This window comes from Eschrichtius robustus, chromosome 14 (genome assembly GCF_028021215.1).
Source record: "Eschrichtius robustus isolate mEscRob2 chromosome 14, mEscRob2.pri, whole genome shotgun sequence".
NCBI lineage: Eukaryota > Metazoa > Chordata > Mammalia > Artiodactyla > Eschrichtiidae > Eschrichtius > Eschrichtius robustus.
This window is the reverse complement of record NC_090837.1, coordinates 16,326,634-16,348,807: the sequence shown is the minus strand read 5'-3', so window position 1 is coordinate 16,348,807 and position 22,174 is coordinate 16,326,634. Positions and strand designations below refer to the sequence as shown.

At 43.1% G+C, this 22,174-nt stretch overlaps 1 protein-coding gene across 1 annotated transcript; it reads left to right on the top strand.

Annotated features, from left to right (window-relative positions):
* The first annotated feature begins 830 nt into the window (after positions 1–830).
* TRAFD1 (TRAF-type zinc finger domain containing 1) lies at positions 831–20,089 on the top strand. The gene is made up of 12 exons (XM_068563357.1): positions 831–920; positions 2,804–2,862; positions 9,330–9,465; positions 9,576–9,629; positions 12,185–12,587; positions 13,253–13,459; positions 14,889–14,965; positions 16,207–16,437; positions 17,479–17,599; positions 18,305–18,644; positions 18,884–18,956; positions 19,188–20,089. Exons 2-12 carry the CDS (start codon positions 2,816–2,818, stop codon positions 19,245–19,247), a joined length of 1,749 nt encoding a protein of 582 aa, XP_068419458.1. The 5' UTR covers positions 831–920; positions 2,804–2,815; the 3' UTR covers positions 19,248–20,089.
* Positions 20,090–22,174: the final 2,085 nt, after the last annotated feature.

Below are 22,174 nucleotides of genomic sequence, written 5' to 3'. Positions count from 1 at the left end.
TTCTCATATTTCCTTGCAGACCATACTCTCCAAATGGGAACCATTATTCTAACTTCTCTCACCTTGGATTAATTTTGTCTGATTTTGAACTTTATATCTTTGGAATCAGAGAATATACTGCCTATTTAAACTAAGCATTCTATCCTGTTATAAATAAATAATGCTTTGTGACCTGCTTCTCCTGCTTACCACTATGTCATGAATGTCTTGCATTTATAATCTTCAAAAAAAATGATGACTTTAAATTGTTGCATTGTAAATAATATGTTCTCTGCTATATTTAACTATCCTATTTTTTTTTTTTTTTAATTCATGAGGGAGGAGTTCAGAGAATCCATACAGGCAGCAAGTGGAGAAACTAGAACCCAGGCCTGCGTGTCAGGCACTCACTTTTCCACTGCAAAAAGCAAAGTGCTCAAATATGGGCAGAGTCTTGCAAATGTCTCGCACGAGGGCATTATAATAGCAACAAGAATGACTAATAAGTATTAATGGCTCATGACAAGAGAACAAATGCTATTAATTATCTTAATATATAAGGCATATTAGTAATGTGTGTACAGAATTATTCATGCAATTATGATTAGCCTGTGTCAGGAGCAGTTACTGGGCGCAGACCTGGACTCACAGCCCGGGTCTCTGCCCCTCCTTCCAGATGTGCATGGGTTGGGACTTCCAGGGACACGCCCCCGTGGAGCTTGAGGAGCCAATCGGAGCGTGGAAGGCGGGGCTCTGGGAGCGACAACGGTGCTATCCAATGGTCAGAGAGTTTGGGCCAACCCTGGCCAATGGGCGCGCTCCTCCAAGACGGTCGGAAGTGGTGAGGCGGCTCCGGGGGCCGTTGTTCAGCGCGGGGGCTGACTGAAGAGGCTCAGTGGCTTGGCTGGCTGGTCGGTTCGGCGTCGTTCCTCTCGTGCCAGGTGAGAGAAGCGGTGGCCAGCGCCTGGGGAGCCTCCTGCGGCCTCCAGTTCGGGAGGAGGCCGGCATCCCGAGGGCGGGGTGTGTGAGCGAGGGGCTTCTGGGCCCGGGGGTCGCGGGAGGTTTCTCGTAAGGAGAAAGATGCCCGCGCCGCGGCGTCTCCCCTGGCCAGTGGGGGAGGCCGTACTTTCTTCTCTGGAAACTGGAGCTTCGACAGCCCCTGGCGGCACCGCCCCTTCCAGGCCTTGGCCGCGGGGGCTGGGAGGCGGCCGTAGTTCCGAGCGCCGCCGTGGGCACCGCGCCCCGGGCGGGGCTGGGCCCGAGCCCCGAGCTGCCAGCCTCAGGGGTCGCGGATGGCCTCGTGCGGACTTTAGGCCGACGGGCCCGTGTTCGAGTCACCACTCGGAACAACTGTGCGACGGCTGTCTCCCTGGACTTCCTCTTTCGCGGTCTCTGAAATGGGGATGATGGCTTTCACCTCGTAGGGTTGTGGTCTGGATTAAAAGATTGTCCGTGTAAAGCGTTTAGCAATCATTGAACACACAGTAAATGGCAACTATTATTTGTGAAGCTGGTGCCCTCTCTACTACCCATCTCGGACGCCCCCTGGGAGGGGGCAGTTGGAAACCGCGTCCTCCTGGGTGTGGACCCTGCGGTGATGTCTCCACCCCCTCGGGCACAGGAAATCCCGGGGGTGCTGGCTGACCCCCTAAGAGGGGCGCCTTCTAAGGTTTGAAGGAAACTTATTCTACCAAAGCGCTTCCATGCATTCGCTCATTTACTCCTTCCAGTGACTCTTTAAAATATTGTCAGTTGTCTGCGTGAGGAATCTGAGGCTCAGGGAGGTTAAATCACACATCCGCTGAGCGGCAGAACCAGAATTGGCCCTCAGAGGGGCCGACTCCGAGCCCTGCGAGTCACCCCAACTCCCTTGATGCTGGAAAACCGGGCACTTCCCTCATCCGAGGCTCTTACCTTGCCTTAGTGGGCTGGAATAATCTAAAGTAAATACAGGTATTAAAGTTGCAAGGGCTTTGCTTTCTGTATTGACATCTTGTTGAGAAAGAAGGGAAAATTTTCAGTGATGAAACCTGGCAGACACGATCTCAACTAAGTGATAAAAGTTAACATCATCCGTAATAATAAGACTGTTAACATCATGTGCTTTCTGGTATAATGCACTGAGATGAGCACAACATCACTTCTATGGTATTTCTGTCCAAAATGTATTAATCATGAGAAAACATCAAATGAACCCAAACTGAAGTATATTCTACAGAATAACTAGCCAGCTCGTTTAACAAGGTTATTCAAGATGAAAGACTGAAGGAATTCCCTGGTGGTCCAGTGGTTAGGGCTCCGTGCTTCCACTGCAGGGGGCACAGGTTCGATCCCTGGTCAGGGAACTAAGATCCTGCATGCCTTGAGACCAGGAAAGAAAGAAAGACTGAAGAAATCTCCCAGATCAAAGAAGATTAAGGAGAAATAACAGCTAAATGCAATATGTGACTCTGGATTGCATCCTGAACCAGAGAAAGGGCATTAGTGGCATTATTTGTGAAACTAACTAATTGTAGATTAGTTTTGAGTATTGTATTAGTGTTAGTTTCCTGCACTTGGTCATTTTACTATGGTTATTTATGATGTACTGGGTGAGAGGTATGTGGGAATTCTTTGTGCTGTTTTTGCAAGTCAAATTATCTTAAAATGAAAACTAAAAAATCAAAAGGTAAAACCCTAGTGTGTTGGGTATTAAATGAAATGCACTGGTTTTGGTGACATTTTCTGTGCACTGTTTTTTTTTGTTTTGTTTTTGTGTTTTGCATGTCATTCTTAAAGCAGAAATGAAATTGAAAGCTCATACTTCTTCCTTTGTTGTTTTCAGGAACAGCTAAAGATGGCTGAATTTCTGGATGGCCAGGACACTCGACTGTGTGACAACTGGTAAGAAATCTAAGAAATGTTCTTGGAATGAGGACAGTTCTTTAAAGAGTTGGTTTATTTATTGGCAGGTTAAAATTGGAGCGATATAATACGTTGTGCAAATATGTGGGACTAAAGCTTTTTTAACAATTTTGGATAAAATTGCCTGTTCTAGAAATTCGACAACATGGTTGGTTTAGGTAGCATAGAGTAGTGACTAGACTGATGGGATGAAGGCTCAGGGCTCTGGTTCCTACCATTAATTAGTTAATGACTTTTGGCAAGTCACTTGACTGCTTTTTTTTAAATTATTAGCACCTTTAATTATTATTTATTTATTTATTTATTTATTTTTTTGGCTGTGTTGGGTCTTCGTTTCTGTGCGAGGGCTTTCTCTAGCTGCGGCAAGCGGGGGCCACTCTTCATCGCGGTGCGCGGGCCTCTCACTATCGTGGCCTCTCTTGTTGCGGAGCACAGGCTCCAGACGCGCAGGCTCAGTAGTTGTGGCTCACGGGCCTAGTTGCTCCGCGGCATGTGGGATCTTCCCAGACCAGGGCTCGAACCCGTGTCCCCCTGCATTAGCAGGCAGATTCTCAACCACTGCGCCACCAGGGAAGCCCCACTTGACTGCTTTGAAACCTCACTTTTCTGACCTATAGGTAAGGGAATTTATTTTTTGTCTTCCTGGAAAAATATTGTACTTTTTAACTTTTTTTTGCTTTTTTTAAAAAAAAAAATTTTATTTATTTGGCTACACTGGGTCTTAGTTGTGGCATGCAGGATCTTTAGTTGCGGCACGTGGGCTCTTAGTTCTGGCATGTGGGATCCAGTTCCCTGACCAGGGATCGAACCCGGGCCACCCCTGCATTGGGAGCGCAGAGTCTTAGCCACTGGATCACCAGGAGAGTCCCTGCTTTTTAAATGATGCTGAAAAATATAATGAAATGTTTGGACTAGAGCAGTGTTTTTTAAAGTGCGTTGCCAGGATTTCCCTGAATGGCTACAGTGGCTGTCTTGAGGTTGATTGGGAGCAAGGTTTAGTGTGAACTTGGCTCTGCATGTACAATCAGAGCAGCTCAACTGCTTTTTTTTTAATATATATATAAATTTATTTTATTTATTTATTCTTGGCTGCGTTGGGTCTTTGTTGCTGCGCACTGGCTTTCTCTAGTTGTGGTGAGCGGGGGCTACTCTTTGTTGCGGTGCACGGGCTTCTCACTGCAGTGGCTTCTCTTGTTGCGGTGCACGGGCTCTAGGCGCCGCAGGCTTCAGTAGTTGTGGCACGTGGGCTTAGTAGTTGTGTCTCACGGGCTCCAGAGCGCAGGCTCAGTAGTTGTGGTGCACGGGCTTAGTTGCTCCGTGACATGTGGGATCTTCCCAGACCAGGGCTCGAACCCGTGTCCCCTGCATTGGCAGGCGGATTCTTAACCACTGCGCCACCAGGGAAGCCCCAGCTCAGCTGTTTTAATAAAGGATTTTGCTGAAGGAATGTTCCACTGCTTTAAAAAAAAAAAGTCTAGTCAAAGTCTTCCAGCAGTCCAATTTAATCATTATCATTTCATGATTCCAAAACTGTTAGTGGAAAGACTGGATGCAGACTTGAATGTCAAGCTTTCTTATTTTGTTGTTTTTAACCGACAGGAGTGACAAGAAAGAGCAACTCTTTCTTGCTGAAATGAAACTTAAGAATTCAGCTAGTAATCAGCCGATTCCTGGTTGGGATTTCTCAAGAACCTGGTATTTCAATGATATACAAGTTCCCTTACTGAAAGCAAAAGAAAAAAGCAAAGCAGAACTATCTGTGCTATGTTTAACTTACCAAACTGTGTTAGAAGGTGAGAGATTTTTTTTTTTTTTAAAGTCAGTCACAGACCTCATTTTTTTTTAATAAATTTATTTTTAAAATTTATTTATTTATTTATTTTGGCTGCGTTGGTTCTTTGTTGCTGTGCGTGGGCTTTCTCTAGTTGCGGCGAGCAGGGGCTACTCTTTGTTGCAGTGCGCCGTCTTATTGCGGTGGCTTCTCTTGTTGCGGAGCACGGGCTCTAGGCACACGGGCTCAGTAGTTGTGGCGCATGGGCTTAGTTGTTCTGTGGCATGTGGGATCTTCCTGGACCAGGGCTCGAACCCGTGTCCCCTGCATTGTTGGGCAGATTCTTAACCAGCGCCACCAGGGACGTCCAGAGATTTTTTTTCTTCTGTTTTGAATGGTTATTAATTATTGGTTCAATTTCATTAATAGATATAGGCCTATTCAGATCATCTATTTCTTTTTTTTTTTTAATTAAAAGTTTATTTTATTTTTTACAATTTTTAAAGTTACTTTCCATTTACAGTTATTACAAAATATTGCCTATATTCCCTGTGTTGTACAATACATCCTTGAGCCCATCTTACAATACTTTGTACCTCCTGCTCCCCATCCCCTATATTGTTCCTCCCCACCCCCCACTCATAACCACTAGTTTCCTCAGTGTGTCTGTGAGTCTGCTTCTTTTTTGTTATATACACTAGTTGGTCATATTTTGTTAGATTCCACATGTAAATGATATCATACATTTGCAACTATTTTCTCCCATTCAGTAGGTTGTCTTTCTTTTTTTTTAATCATTTCTTTATTTTTTTCCCCATGTTCAATATTAGTTATCTATTTTATACATATTGGTGTATACATGTCAATCCCAATACCCCAATTCATCCCCCCGCCCCGCCACTTTCCCCTCTTGGTGTCCATGCATTTGTTCTCAGAGATGTTGATAAGGAAAACAGTTTGACCCAGATTGTTGAAAGGTTGAGCCGGATAAAAATTTTTCTTCTTTTATTGCCTTTTTCTTTCTGCTCAGCTTCTTGGCAGCATTAGGATATAATCAGAACAACTGCTGGTCACAATATTCTTTCCCTGCATGGAATTAAGATTTTATTTCTGTGAGGGTGTCTTGCCTTATAGGGTATTTTTTTCTACTGTGCTACTATCACTTTTGCCATTTTAAAACTATTGTAGCTCTGTTTAGGTTTTATGTGTACTGTTCCTGATGCAAAGTGTAATAATCAATGATACAAGTATTCACAAGGAAACATTGTGATTTTATAAGAAAACAGACAAATTGGCTTTAACATCAGTTAAGATATTCTTATTTTATCGGTCCACTCCAATATGAAGGAATCTCAAACCTAAGACAGTATATAAATAACCATGCTAAGAGAGTTTAAAAAAAAGGGGGGGGGGTAAGTTAATGGAAAGCTAATGAAAACAAGGTTATTCAAGGCCAAAGCAATTTATTTAAAGAAAAAAAGCAGATTAGCATGGAAAGCTGACTAAGCCAGCACAAACCTCCCGTCTGAGTAGCCCTGTTTAAATTCTAGGTTTTAAAATTTTGTCTCTAGAGCCATATTCCTGTTGTTCCTTAAGAAAAGTTAAGGTACTCATCAAAATATGAGCTGCGATTAAACCTGCTGGGCCAGTAAAAAGAATAGTTTGTTGTGATTGAAGATGTTTTTTGCATGTTATCTCTTTTCTTACTGTACTGTCCGATTGATGGGAGAGTTTGCGTCTAGGGAACAGAAACTTCAGTGTTAGAAGGCTTCGACTTTTTATTTTTGCATGGCTCGATGTGTTTAGCATTTGGAAGGCTACTGGGGATTTTTCTGAAAGCCTTGGCTTGCCTTTCATTCATTTCTATCTAAAATGAAATTTCATCTCTAACTTGGCTAGTCCTACCTTGGGGCTTTTAGCAGTTTTATCTAGAATGGAATTGTGTTCTTATTTATGTCACTTAGAATGTCTTGCTTTTATCTGTAGTTAGGTAGCAAGTATATTGGTATTTTGTCTGGTTAGTACATTTGGCGGAACTACCTTGGCAGTTAAATTTAAAAAGAAAGCAAAACCATCAGGCAACTGTTTCATGTAATTGTTGAAAATAGCTTTTATCTTTTTCTTTCAAGGTTTCCCAAGAGGTGAAAATGTGTAATAGTAAATGCTCTGTGACCTAACCTGACAGCTGCTTTTGATTCTTGCTTCTTTATGTTATGGTCCTTAATATTTTTTTTTTTTAAGACATTTTTTTAAAATTAATTAATTAATTTATTTATGGCTGTGTTGGGTCTTTGTCTCTGTGCGAGGGCTTTCTCTAGTTGTGGCAAGCAGGGACCACTCTTCATCGCGGTGCGCGGGCCTCTCACTATCGCGGCCTCTCTTGTTGCGGAGCACAGGCTCCAGACGCGCAGGCTCAGTAATTGTGGCTTACGGGCCCAGTTGCTCCGCGGCATGTGGGATCTTCCCAGACCAGGGCTCGAACCCATGTCCCCTGCATTGGCAGGCAGATTCTCAACCACTGTGCCACCAGGGAAGCCCCCTTAATATTTTTTAATTCTAAAATTTTAGTGGCATTATGTATGTAGAATGCTCTATGTCAAAATAGCCCTGTAAAATAAAAACTAGAGACATTTATTTTCTTGACTTTAAAAGAAAATTATTGTCAAAATTATGAAAAAAGAATGTAGAATCTCAGCACTGTAAGCAGTAGTTACTGGCTTTAATTTTTTGTGGCATTTGTGCACATAGGATTTGCAATCAGGATACAGCTTTGCTTCTTGCACTTTGTTGGTGTACCATATTTAACTAGCTGTTCCCTTAGAGTTTAGATATTTTTAATGGTTTTCAGTTTTTCACCATTTTATGACACTAATGATAATCTTTGTGATCCCAAGAGTGGAATTACTGGGTCTTTAACATGTAATTACAGGGTCTTTAAATACTCTTTAAGCGTATAATTTTATGGTCCTAGAGATGCATTTGTAGACAGTTTATTTTTAAAATTTTTTTATTATTAAGTTAATTGATTAATTATTTATTTTCAGCTGCGTTGGGTCTTTGATGCTGCGCGCAGGCTTTCTCTAGTTGCCGGGAGCGGGGGCTACTCTTCGTTGCGGTGCGCGGGTGGCTTTAGTAGTTGTGGCTCATGGGCTTAGCTGCTACGTGGCATGTGGGATCTTCCCAGACCTGGGCTCGAACCCATGTCCCCTGCATTGGCAGGCGGATTCTTAACCACTGCGCCACCAGGGAAGTCCTGTAGACTGTTGAAAAGCAGTGGTTTTATACTACCACTAGCAATATTTTAGAGTACTAGTTTCATAACATCTTTAATAGTGGGACTACTTTTAATATTTATTAGTTTAATAGAGTTAGATGATAACTTTGATTTATAGCTCCTTCCACTATATATTTTAATATTCCACAGTTTCGAAAAACTTAGCCTGGGTTAATTTAAAACCAGTGGTTTCCTTAGAAAACTGGGAATTTTGGAGAAATAGGGGAAGTTAAATGTATTGAAACATTCATTGGTCATTTCCGTCTTCATCCATTTGAGTTTTCTTCCCATCTCTCACACTTGACTGTTATTCTGTATCACCTTCCAGTTTTGGTATGAGAGCTGCCTTGATAGTTCTACCTTTGGATAAAAATGAATTTGCATTTTTTGGTGTCTTGGTCTTTGAGATTGGAAGTATGACTATCGCTGGAGGCACATCATTCATCCTACTTTGAAATGTTTCTTAGACTATGTATGAAGATAAAAACTATAAAAGAGAAATAAGCTACCTACAACTTAACGTGGGAGAAGGTTTCTGTAGTATTCAGCTTCAGAGGCAAAATGGGTTATTAAAGATTTGTTGTGTAAATATATTTATCCTGTTCAGTATTTTATTTTCTGAAAATTTATTCTAGGTGACATACAGGCACATTCTTTTAATGCATCCTTTAGTTAGACTGTGAAATTGGAGCTTTCTAATGGTCATAACCAAATGAGTGAAAGGAAGGCCTTTGAATATTATGTGCCTCTAGTTTGAGTGTATATGTACTCTGGGAGAGGGGTTCAGGATTTCATTTTTGTACATTTCTGCAGTGAAGTTTATACCAACCCAGCCACAGAACTTGGTCCCAATTAGCGTCCAGCCTGCCTTGAAAGACAGGTTGGACATAAAGGAGGCAAGTTCCCCTTCCCCCACTGACAATCCCAAAGCTGGCATCTGCTCCTTTTGGTTTGACTTTTAGTGGAATAAAATCTACTGAGATTAAAGCTACCTGAGACTGAGAGTGAAAATAAATGGTAGGCTGTTTTTTAAATAATCCTGGAGTGGATCATTATGCTTTGGGGCATGGATGGTTTTGGAAAAGCCTAGCTCAGCTAGCTCTTCCTGGCATCTGACTTCATGTTGTTAGTTGTGATAAGCTCTGACATCTAGAAAGTGAGGCTGAGCTTTTAGAGATAGTGCCTAGCACTGATAACTCAGAGTGTTGCACAGAAGACTCAAAACCTTCAGGAGTTAATTCTTGAAAAGCAGGGGTAGTAACAGTCGTAAGAGCTTATGCACTAGATACTCACTAAAGATAAATAATGGAGACTAAAGATTGGACAGGACAGATTTACGTGTGATACCTCTGGGCATAGATGTCAGTAATTCTTGCCTTTTTCTTTGATCTATTTCTATAGCAAAAAAGAAATTCCTGTGTTTAACTTTACCATCCATGAGATCCACTGTCAAAGGAACATTGGTATGTGTCCTATCTGCAAGGAACCATTTCCCAAATCTGACATGGAGACTCACATGGCTACAGAACACTGTCAGGTGAACCACCAAGTACTTAGATGTTAATAAATGGATTATACTTGCTATTGTGTAATAGCAAGTGAGCATGTTGTCACGAATAACTTACTGATTCTTGCTTCTTACCCTAGGTGACCTGCAAATGTAACAAGAAGTTGGAGAAGAGGCAGTTAAAGAAGCATGAGGTTAGTTGCCTTGCACTGTGAAGGCAGTGAATTACCATGGGGCCAATTCTATTGAGATTACAGAGCCACATGCAGAGCAGAAAGCCAGTGTTGTTGTGTCTTTGTTCTCCACCAGCTCCATGCACACTGCCTCTCAAAGCCTATTTGAGACTTTGTTTGCTGCCAGATTTGACTGCATGGCTGCCGTGCTTTATGCTCAAGCCTCAGAGCCTTTCCCTTTGGAACCGAGTCATTTCTCCTGGGGTTTGTTTATTGGCAGGCTCACTTGAGTGCTAAACCAAGCCTGGGATTGCCGGTGTGCTACGACCTCTAGCACACAGCCTGCCTTACATCTTGTAATTTAATTTTGACCTCTTGATCACTTGGATGACATGCTGTTTATACCCAAAGAAATTCTCAGAGAGCATTTGATGAGAGAATATCGTTTGGTCCCTAGTTGAGATAAAATTGGCTGTAGTTGAATGAGTATGTGTGTGTGTATATATATATATATATTTTTTTTTGAATGAGCATATTCACCAGTTAAAAATCCCAACAGCTATTTAGTTGGTGGTCATGCATGAGTGTGTGTACATATGTAAAAATTCATCAAGGTATGCACTTATGATTTGTGCATTTCGTTCTATGTATCTAAAAAAACTATTAACTTATTAATTTATAATTTTAAAAGGTGATTCATATTCAATGTAGAAAACTTGGAAAATACAAAAAGAAAGAACTACTCATGACCCCACAGCTCAGAGATGAACATCTCATAAATAATTTAGCACTCTTACTGTCATTATTTTTTCTAAGCATTTGACTTATGTTTTACTAGGTCTCACCAGCAAAAGGGGGGTTATGATTGAGGTCATATTAACAATAATAATAAGTATTTCTTTGGCTCTTAACATCTACTTGCTGCATAAAACAACTCCAATCAGTTGTCCCCCTCTTCTCCTTTTTCTCCCAGCTATTTCTGGGAGTCATATGGTGATAACACCAATCATTATAAAGGTACAAGTACAAAGTATTTCCTAACATTCCTGCATGTCAGGCTATGACAGTTGTAGACCACAGATTAAAGAGTTAAAAAAAAATTCTCCTTTAAAAAAAAAAAGTTGACACTTTATTTGCTGTTCTTGTGAGTTATTAGCAATTTTTAGGGTTGTTAACAAAGTACTTTATATTATGTGGTGTGTGCCAGCAATTATTTGCTCTTTTGCTTTTGAGTAACTTAAATCAGTGGCATTTATCTGATAAAACTTTTCTTTAAAAAAACATCTTTCTGAATTGATATTATAGCTACATGATATATAATTTTAAAGCCACAAAAGCATATATGTAAAAATTATCTCTCTTCCACCCCTATTCCTAAGCACTCTTTGTCAGTTTCTTATGTTTTCTGTAAGAGATATTCCATGCATATACAAACAGTGTGAAAAATGTTTGAAGTATCATTTAGAATAAAACTTGGGTTTAATTTGTATGAGAAGAAATTTTGCTCTTTGACACAGTGGTTGTAAAGTGTCTAAACTTTAGAAATGATGTTATATGAAAGTTCTGAGTTTAAGTTCCCAAGTTTTGGAATGTCCATATCATAGTAACATATTCTTTCATATCTTTTTAAAGAAATATTAATTATTTAGTGCTTTAGTGACAATTTCAAATTAAGTATAAAAGTTTTGTCCTTCATCTGCTGAATACATTCACATTCTTGGGGTCATCTTCATTGGTGATTCTTGACTTATTTGGTCAATTTAAAGCCAGTGCTGGGCTTCCCTGGTGGCGCAGTGGTTAAGAATTCGCCTGTCAATGCAGGGGACACGGGTTCGTGCCCTGGTCTGGGAAGATCCCACATGCTGTGGAGCAACTAAGCCTGTGCGCCACAGCTACTGAGCCTGCGCTCTAGAGCCCTTGAGCCACAACTACTGAGCCCACGTGCTGCAACTGCTGAAGCCTGAGTGCCTGGAGCCCGTGCTCCGCAACAAGGAAGGCCACCACAATGGGAGGCCCGCGCACCGCAACAGGGAGTGGCCCCTGGTCGCCGCAACTAGAGAAAGCCCACACGCAGCAACAAAAACCCAACGCAGCCAAAAATAAAATAAGTAAAATTTTTAAAAAGCCAGTGCTATATACAAATGTGCAGATTCGAAAAATCAGTGTCTTTCTAAAGGACAATCCCTTTTCCTCATTGCCAGGTACTTAAATCGGAGTAGTAAGGGGAAATTGGTCTGGGGGAGCTTTGACAAGCATATATGAATTGCTGTGCTTTTGCTATTTGCTCCTGGGCTTCTCTGGCTGATTTTGGGTTACTTTGTAATGTGTGCACAAAATGATGGTAGGGTGGCTGAGTGAGCAGATTCCTTATAAGACTTTCTTTTCCTTTGTAGAACTTGGTGGTAGGACAAAGAGGGAAGCGGTGACTCTTAAATACATAGAAAACCATGGCAGGCAAAGCTAGGGTTAGAAGAGAATATTTTTGTAAATACTTTTTACTTTCCTTGCCCTGTACTTTATAAAACATGGCCTCTCTTAGATTCACATATTAACTGCCTCATTATTCTGTTTTGCAGGAGACTGAGTGTCCTCTACGACTTGCCCTTTGCCAGCACTGTGATTTGGAGCTTTCTGTTCTCAAACTGAAAGACCATGAAGATTACTGTGGTGCCCGGACAGAGTTATGTGGCAGCTGTGGGCGCAATGTCCTGGTGAAAGATCTGAAGACTCACCCTGAAGTTTGTGGGAGAGATGTGGAGGAAAAGAGAGATGAGGTTGCCGTGCCACCTAATGCATATGATGATTCTTGGGGTCAAGATGGTATCTGGATTGCATCCCAACTCAGACAAATTGAGGCTCTGGACCCACGCATGAGGCTCCCTCGAAGGTCCCTGAGAGCCTTTGAATCAGACCTTTTCCAAAGTAGAACCACCAACCAAAGGAGCATGACAGCCCAGTTTCCAATTCAGAATAATCTATGTGAGTTGTGTTTGGGATTAGAAAACTGGAATGGTATCAGATCTTAGGGCGAGTGGGAACAGGGCTTTGGAGCCAAATAGATCTTAATTATAGAAACCTGATTGTAGCTGGGTAACGTAAGGAAGAATACTTAACTTTCCTATAGATTGGAAAAGCAGAACCTCTTTGCTATTGGATTTTTGTTGGATGACAAGTTAAGGTTGATGGATGACAATGCTGTTAATAGCTGACACTTACTGAGTATACCCTATGTGCTTAAAGGTGTTTACAAAGTGCTTTAGATGTATTAACTCATTTAGTTCTCACAACAGTTTTATGAGGGTAGGTGAGTGGTAGAGCTGGGATTTGAATTCAGGCAATCTGACCCCATGCTTTAAGCCATCCTGCTATAATGCAGAAAATACATATAAAATGCCTAGCACAGTGCCTATCTCGTAGTTATAGCTCATTAATATCGTTTATTAATAAAACTGTTAGAATAATAATGGAGGCTTTTATCATGGCACACTTAACATTTGGAGTCCCATGAGCACTGAAGGGCTGGGCCTCTTTTGTTCCTGCACAGATTCCTATAAACCTTGAATATTTGCTAGGCATGGGCTTGAACTAAGGGATGGCACCATCTTTACGTTTCTTGAATACTGGCTTTATTTTTTCTTCCCCAGTGGAAGAACAAGAAAGGCAGGAAAGGAATAGAAGCCGACAGACCCTCAAAGAGGGTGGTGAAGACAGTGCAAACTTGGATTTCATGTTGGCCCTAAGTCTGCAAAATGAAGGCCAGGCCCCCAACTTGGCAGAGCAGGACTTCTGGAGGGTCATATGTGAGGCAGACCAGTCCCATGAAGGTCCCGGTGCTCTGAATGACATAAGGGGTATGTTTGTTTACTCTGCACTAGCCTCTGTCTCTACAGTTTTTTAAAGTCTTACACTAAACAATTTATATAAAATTGAAAGTTTTTCGTGAGATAGAATTTTTTTATTTTGTTCATTTGCTTTTCCCAACTCTTATTTATTTATTTATTCATTCATTCATTTATTCATTTACTTATTTACTTATTTATTCATTCATTCTTGCATGCATGCATGAATGCTGCACCAGGTCTTAGTTGTGGTACGTGGGATCTTTAGTTGCGGCATGTGGGATCTAGTTCCCTGACCAGGGATCGAACCCAGGCCCCTGCATTGGGAGCGCAGAGTCTTAACCACTGGACCACCAGGGAAGTCCCTGTCATATCTTTAAACATGTTAAAAATACTTATTTTTCTATTGTGTCTGAAAATATGCCTACAGTCTATTTTTTGCTATTTGCTGTTTCTACTGACGCTCACGGTAGCTTGCTGCTTCCCTCTGTGTGCGTGCATGTGTGCGTGTGTGTGTTTTAACATTAAGTTTTCTGGTGTGTTCCTCTGAGGGTATTTATATATGCTTCTAGCAGGCTCCTGGGGATACTACTGACTGGAATAATTGTAAATTGAAGTTTTGGCCTGGGCTTCTTAAAACCATAAATATGAATTAATGTAAAAACATAAATGTAGATTCTCTACTCAAACCCATGTAAAGACCAAACTCTGGTTACTGTACCTTAGTAGAGATTTTTCTCTCTTCTATGTAGAGCCAAAACCTAGTTAGGCAAGTTTCCTTACCTCCTCGCATCGTTCACCCTCCCTTGTTCAACAGTCTGACTGAGGCTGTTGTGTTTTGGGATGCCTGGGATTAAAATTACTCTTATTTATTGGGGTTGGCCAAAAAGTTCTTTTGGGTTTTTGTAACATCTTACGGAAAAACCTGAACGACCTTTTTGGCCAACCCAATATTTTCTCATTTAAGTTACTTTTATTCAACATCTTTTGTTTATATTTTGTACTGGGAGGGTTTTTCTTTTCAGGATATTTGTCTTCCAGTAATATCCAAGCCTCAGTTTCTTCATCTGTAAAATGAGGGTCATGTGGATCTACTTCATAACATTTTTCCTGAGGATTGAAATAATGCACAGAAGGTTTTTAGATTAGTGACTAGGGTTATGACACATTTAAATTTCTTCCTTAATTGGAATAGTGGGTAAACTACTACTTTACTGCTTCTCAGGAAGTGGTGACAAGTAAATCTCTTTCTGTAGTGCAAGTTTTTTGCTTAGGGTTTGTCTCTTAAACAGTTTCCCTTCAAGGATTTTCAGCCCCACAAATTGCTATGTCTAAGAAATTGCAAAGGAAATCAGACTTTCCTGTCAGACCCCCCAGGGGGGATAAAAGGTAGAATCAGGTTTGTTTTTGTTCGAGTCTGACTGTGTGGCCTGATACCTAGGTGCAGCTGATGAGACCATGTTGCCTTGTGAATTTTGTGAGGAGCTCTACCCAGAGGAACTGCTGATTGACCATCAGGTGTGTTGTGAATTACCTGAGGGCTTTAAGCTTTAGGGAGGAATGTGTGCAGGCCCTATTGGTGTTGCAGGCCACACGAGATCTTGAGCAAACTATTTTAATACAACTCCTGTGATAGGAGTAGCAACTGTGTTTTTAACCCTGGGGTGACTGACGTGTGGGCATGAGAACTCAGCCTCATTCCCTCTTGGGCAAAGTAACATTTATACCAGCAGGCCCAGTTGCTGACTCCATTCTGTGGTGATAGTGTACATCTCTACTGACCATCTTGTAATCTGGTCTCATCTCATGGTACATTTGATTTATTGGAGCCATACTGAAGTCCTTGCAGTTCCCGGGAGGGTCAGGGATCTGTTTTGCACTTTACTTTTCTGCCAGCTACCCCGCTTCCTTAACACACCCCTCACTCATAGACTCAGTTCAGACATGACTTTCAGGAAACCATCCTGTGGAACGTTCTGAAGGCTAGGCCAGAGGTCCCACCTGCGTGCTCCCCGAAAGTCCTGTGCCCACAGCTCTCTTAGCCTGTTATCCTCACCCTGTGGTGTCGTCTTGCTGATCCCCTGTTGGTCTGCACCACTCTGCTAAGTTCCTTGAGAACAGGTTCTGGGTTTTCTTAGTTTCTGGAATCTCTTAACGCCTGGTATATGAAAGGTGTCAGGTATTTTGAATGATTGAAGGTTCTTGCGCTATTTAGGAATGATTAGAGAGTAGCCTTTGTGTTTGAAGAGTGGCTCCACTGATGGAGGCATCCACTTTTCCCCTCAACACTCTTACTCTCTGATTTGGTTTGGCCTAGTCTGGCACTTCCATAGCTGTTAAGTAGTCCCTGTGCTCTGGGTGGAACATGCATTCCCCTCGTAAGTGGAACAATACAGCATCTGAATACATCTAGTATTTGGTTTGGGAGTAGCATGAGAAAATCCATTAATAGGGATAACAAAGAATATTTGGGCCTCTCTTACTGTATGACTGTGGGAAGAATCTTGAATCTTTTCAAATTAATTTAAAAAGAATAATCACATAAACACAGTAAAAAAAAAAAAAATTAAAACAGTGCAGAAATGTTTAAAATAAAAGCAAAGTGAGTGTTCCATTTATGTTCCTCTGACCCTTTTTAGTCCCTCTCCCCAGTATTAAGCATTATTAAAATTTTGTGACTTCTGGAAAATATTTTCAGAATTTAGTTTGTTCCTTAACCTCTGCTTTTTTTTTTTTTTAACCTATGTTTTTTGAGACAGACAAGTTGTAACCCTTCATGTGCCTTACCTCCGATCAGTGTGGGCAATGCTTCTCCCAAAGGGGTGGAGGACCCTGATGTCACCTTCCAGAAGTTGATGCGGCAGGCTGCAAGTAACCAGTTAGACTCCTTGATGGGCCTGAGCAGTTCGCCTCCTGTGGAGGACAGCATCATCATCCCATGTGAATTCTGTGGGGTCCAGCTGGAAGAGGAGGTGCTGTTCCATCACCAGGTAAGAACACTTGGAGGACCTGTCCACTTCTTCCATCCTGTTGATCCTCTGAGTGAACCTGAGGCTTTTAGAGCCAAGAATGCCTCTTTGGCCTTTAAGTTGTGTGCATACCTGATCTGGCTACTGGCCATGTCCTGTTTTGTGAGCTGTCTGAGGTATAAAGTACCTCAGGCCTTTGGACTTTCTCTGCCTTCTGGCAGTGGAAACCATCCCATCACTAGCTGTGGCCCAAGGAGCCAGGACTCCATTTAAGCAGGCATGGAGGACTTGCCAGAGGGTTTAGAAGAGCATTTCCCTGAGGTCATCGACAATTTCTACTTTTGGGTTCTTCCTGTTGGGGTGGCACTTGCGTCTTGCATTCCAGGAGACTGGGATCTAATTCTAGCTTTGCCATATGGTTGGCCTAGGATAGGTCCCATTCCCTCACTGGGGACATCTGTAAATGAAGGAGTTAAACTAGTTAATCTGAAGTCCTTTTTCAGCTTTTGCAGTCTAGGATGCTGGCATCTTAGTGGAAGATAAGTTTTCTGCCCCATCTTGTTTGTTATGGGAGTTAACACTGAAGGTATTTCAGGGGCATTTCTGTAATCAATGCCATATAGCTAGCTGTTGCTAGAACACCACACATTGCATTTCTGTAATAAAGACTTTTGCCTTTGGATCAAGCAGCAGATAAGTCACTGCTTGTTGTCTCCTCGGGAGATTACAAAATAAGCAGTGGTGCAAATACTCTATGGTCAAAATGTAGACATGCTTTTCTGGGCTCCTAAGACCAGCCCTTCTTTCATCCCTGCACAAATCAGAGAGTGCTTCTGTCAGTGCTAGTTGGAATGATTGCTCTGTTCCAGGTGTGCTTCCTCTTAGTCCCAGGCCCTTCCTCTCAGTGGTTGTCAAAATCATCCTGTCCCATCCTCACCCCACCCCCGCCAGCCTCCCCATAAGGTGTGTTCACCCAACCTGCTGTTCCTTCCTCTCCTCCCACTGCTCCCTCTCCTAGGAATGACTCAGTCCAGAGGTACTAATTCTGGTTTTTCTTGTTAGGACCAGTGTGACCAACGCCCAGCTACAGCAAACAACCACATGTCGGAGGGGATTCCTAGTCAGGATCTCCAGCCTCGACAGACCTCACCAGAGCTGCCCAAGAGGCGTGTCAGACACCAGGGTATTAGCCAGGGCTGAGCCAAGGCTGCAGGTCTGCTGCTGCCTTGGGCCTGCTTCCCACTTCTCATCTGCTACTCTAAAATGGGTTTTACCTTCATCCCAAATTAGCAAGCACAGTACGAGCTCACTGGGGACTCCCTTGGGGCTAGCTGCGGTTCCGTGTTAGACTCAGGTGTCTCGGGTGTGTAGCTTTATAGGGTAACGGCTTTGGGGACAGCCATGAGATATGCTTATCAGTCAGTGCTTATTCAGCCGCTGGTCCCTGTCGGTACACTTAGTGGATGATTGGAAGATAATTTTCAGCCTTACTGTGGCTGCCCTGGGCCCCTGCTTCTAGTTGAAATATGCTCAACTAGAGTAGGGTAATCAAACTTATTATCAGTAGTATTCTTATTATGTAATAGTCTCACAACTAGGCAAGTAAAACTGCTTTTGAAACCCAGTTGCTATTAGAAGCCCAAAGCCAATTAGAAATGATTCTTCAAAGTTTGCTTGTGCACCATTGTTGACTAGTTAGTGAGGACTTAGGCGGTAAGTGTACAGTGTGGATTAATGTTCCCAACCCTGTCCTGGAGACATGGGTTTCAGCATCCTTTAGGGGCGAGGCAGTCATCTTTTACCCAGCATCTTTTGTTCCTGCCTGGAATCCAGCACTAATAGCAAGAGCAGCCTTTTCCCTAAAGCTGGTGCTCTTTTCTCTTCTCAGGAGACCTGTCTTCTGGTTACATGGATGGTATCAAGCAGGAAGTGGCTAAAGGGCCCACCTGTCCTCTCCCTGCCAGCAGACCCACTAACACTATGACGGCTACTTCTAACCGCCTGCCAACATCCACATCAGGCCCCAGGCCTGGGTGCCAGCCCAGCCCTCCTCGCGCTCTGAAGCTCAACAACTTAGACAGCCAGGGCATCCAGGGGCGCAGTCGAAACAGCCATAATGGGGCCCTAGCTCCTGGGCACGTTCCAGTGGTTCACTCCGCTCGAAGTCTCTACCCAGAAAACCTTGTGCCCTCTTTCCCCTGTGGGCCTTCAGGGAGATACGGAGCAAGGTGAGAATCAGTAGCCTGGGAGTGGAGCTTGTGGGTGGCTCAGGAGAAGGTGGAAGTGTGGACTTCGCTTGTATTGTGGCCTGATTCAAAATGTTCTTTTGCTCTGTGTGGATTTTTATTCATTAGTTTTATCTGCTACTGGAGAGCTGCTTTTGTCTGGTTCCAGCTGTTTCTGTTCTGAGTTTTCTGACTTTTGCTCGGGGCACCTCAGGAACTAGTTTCCAATCCTTCTCTTTCAGTGGCAGGAGTGAAGGTGGCAGGAACCCGCGGGTCACCCCCACGACTGCCAGCTACCGCAGCAGAACTGCAAAGGTGAGCGGGATCCAGCCCAGAACGCTCACTGAGGACTCAGAAGTGGGTGGGCTGGTATGGTTCTTGAAGTCAGAGAAGCAGCTGGGCATCAGGCCGGTTGTGGCTGAGGACTGTTCTTTTGCTTTTGATGAGGAGGTTTCCATAGAAGCCTGACATTTCTGGCGCTCTTCAGGAGGAGTGCTGCTTTCTTACTTTCTACGTAAACTTCGTTTGTGTTCTATTGTTCAACAGGCAAAACCCCCCAAGCAGCAGGGAGCTGGGGATGCAGAGGAGGAAGAGGAGGAGGAGTAACAGTGTCTGCAGGGAACTTGCACATCGGTTCCATCTTTCCTGCACAACTTGCCGTGGTGCAGCCCCGCCCCTTGGGCTCTGTGGGCAGGGGCCATCTGACAGATTTAACTTTTTCTAGGCTATGGCCATTTTGTGTCTTTTGAGATTGTGCTGTGGGAGTTTGGGGGTTTGAGGGAGGGTTAGCAGGGAGGCTGTTGAGAATGTTTCAGCTTTAGCTGCTGCCTTTTGGCAGCATAAGTTACAGCCTCTCGGCCCACCAGGGCTTCATGTTTTGACATACTGTCACCACTGCTTCATGGTGCTGTGTGGTCCTGGTGGAAAGAGGGAGGGTTCTGGAAACCTGGTCCCCACCAATGAGGTGATGCTCTTCCTGTGGTGGCCTAAATTGGGGAACTTTTGGATATCCTCTCCTGTGTACTGCCCATCCTCACTCCAGAATTTGGGCCTCTGGTGTGCATGGAGGAGCTTTGGTAAAGTGTTCAGGCCGGTTGCAATATGTGTTAGGAACGAGGTTTGGAGATGAGTTGAGCCACAGGTGAGCGGACTATGTACGGGATTTGTTTTAATCTGCTTCTTTGGCATTTGGCATCACTGCCTTCTGTTTTCTGATGGGGAGCATGGCTCCTTTGCCTTCACTGCCTTCTGATGGGAAAGGCCGGGGGCTCCCTGTCCCCTCCAGGGCCATGCTGGGCTCTGCGCTAATCAGGAGTGAGGCCTAAGCTCATGGCTTGCTCTGAAAACCAAGTATCAGAGCCCCCTCCCCCTTTTTATTTTACTGTTATTATTATTATTATAATTATTAACATCCTTGTGATAGAAATAAAGTTTGTACTTGGAGTTCAGCTGAGTCTTGTGGTTCCTTCTCCTGCGTGCTCTTTGGAGACCTTAGGGAGACCACAGTGGACTGGAGTCAGCTCTGAAGAATGGGGGAAGCTGAGCAGGGCTAGGTTTTCTGTGGGCTTCTTGGAACCCCAGCAGATCCAGCATCATCCTTCTCAGAGTGCCAGACATTCAAGGTATAGTTTTCTCTTTTACTGGAGTTGGAGGAAACTGACAGGTGGCTGCAGCTCTGGGGATGATTTGGGGTGGGCTGGGGGCTGCCTCCAACTGAAGAGAGGAAGGCAGATTCCTCAAAAGCCTCAGTCCTGAGAGTTGTTGAACCTTAGCAGCATTATTCATTACCCCTCAGCACCTCATACTTTGCCCTGGACCATCTAATACCTTAGGTCATTTTGAGGTCATTTGTTTTTCTTTCAACAACCTAGTGGGGGTGGGAAAGGTAGGAAGAATTGCCCCAATTTCATATGTGGAAAGGAGTGACTTGCATAGGCTATGCAGCTAATTCATGACAGCTGGGACTTGAATCCGGGTCTGAATTATACTGAGATAAAGAAAAAGGGGGACTTCCCTGGCGGTCCAGGGATTAAGACTCCATGCTTCCACTGCAGGCGGTGTAGGTTCAAAAAAGGGGACGGAACTCAGGCTCATGGCAGTGAAATCGCCAAGTCCCAACCACTGGACCGCCAGGGAATTCCCTATTTATTTCCTCTTCAGTGAACTTTGATGGTTTGTGTCTTTCAAGGAATTTGTCCATTTCAATAAGTTGTTTAACTTATTAACATAAGGTATTCATAATATTCCCTTATTATTTTAAAAATATCTCTAAAGTTTGTAGTGATGTCACCTCTTTAATTTCATTGGTTGATAATTTGTTCTTTTCTCTTTCCCTAATGTGTTCGGCTAGAGCAGGGATCTCCAAACTTTTCTTTGATAAAAGCCAAATAGTAAATATTTAAGGTTTTGCAGGTTATACTGTGTGTATTTCAACTACAGTAAGTCCCCTACATACCAACCTTCAAGTTGCGAACTTTCAAAGATGCGAACGTGAGTTTGCATGTCCAGTCATATAAGTTAGTTCACGTGTCTGGTGTACATTGTCACGTGCGTGCATCCTCTACAAGTGGCTGTGTTTCTGTGTACTGTACAGTACTGTATAGAGTACAGTAGTACAGTATCTTTATTTCAAGCCCAGGATGTCTAGAAGCAAGCATAAAAGCAGCGGTGATTTAGCTGGTACTGCTAAGAAGCGCCAGGAATTGGAGGCCCAGAGAAAGGATGAAGAGAGACAAGAGGAAGAAGAAGTAAATGAGGAACCGAAGAGATTCACGATGCAGGAAATGACAAGGGAATTTTCTTTATCTGAGGAGGCACTGTTAGTTTTTGAGGCACAGGAACCGAATGTAGAACGGTACACGAAGGTTACAGCAACCATTCAAAATGCAATCCAGTGCTACCATGTGACCTATGACGAGAAAAAAGGAGCTAGACATCACTGGATCGTTTTCTCAGGAGGGTAGATAGAATTGAATCCAGCAAGGAACCAGAACCTGTGCCATCAACGTCAGGCATGAGTGAAATAGCAGCTTGCCCTATGTCTCCTATTGCTGGCAATCCTTCAGCTCCACCGTCTCCCACCTCCTCTCCCTCCTCCAGTCAGTAACTCTCCTTGCCTGTTCCCTCGATGCCAGCCTCTGTATGCCAGCTGTTGCACTGTACTACTGTACTTTTCAAGGCACTGTACTGTAAGATTAAAAATGTTTTATTTCTTGCGTTGTTTTCAATGTATTATTTGTGTGAAAAGTATTATACACGTATTACAGTACAGTACTATATAGCCAATTGTGTTAGTTGGGTATCTAGGCTAACTTTTGTTGCACTTATGAACTCGCTCTCAGAATGCAACTTGTTCATTTGGACGGGACTTACTGTACTCAACAATGCTGTTATAGAGTGAACACAGCCATGGACAATACACAAATGAATGGGTGAATAAAACTTTATTTACAAAAACAGGTAGCTGGATTATGGGCCATAGCAGGGCAACTACTGGGTTAGAGATTTATCAATTATATTGATCTCAAAAAATC

Excerpts from the sequence above, each read along its gene's own strand:
- TRAFD1 (XM_068563357.1), top strand. The coding sequence starts at position 2,816 with ATGGCTGAATTTCTGGATGGCCAGGACACTCGACTGTGTGACAACTG. Across the intron at positions 2,863-9,329 it reads ACTCGACTGTGTGACAACTG|CAAAAAAGAAATTCCTGTGT; the intron begins GTAAGAAATCTA and ends CTATTTCTATAG. Across the intron at positions 12,588-13,252 it reads TCCAATTCAGAATAATCTAT|TGGAAGAACAAGAAAGGCAG; the intron begins GTGAGTTGTGTT and ends TTTCTTCCCCAG.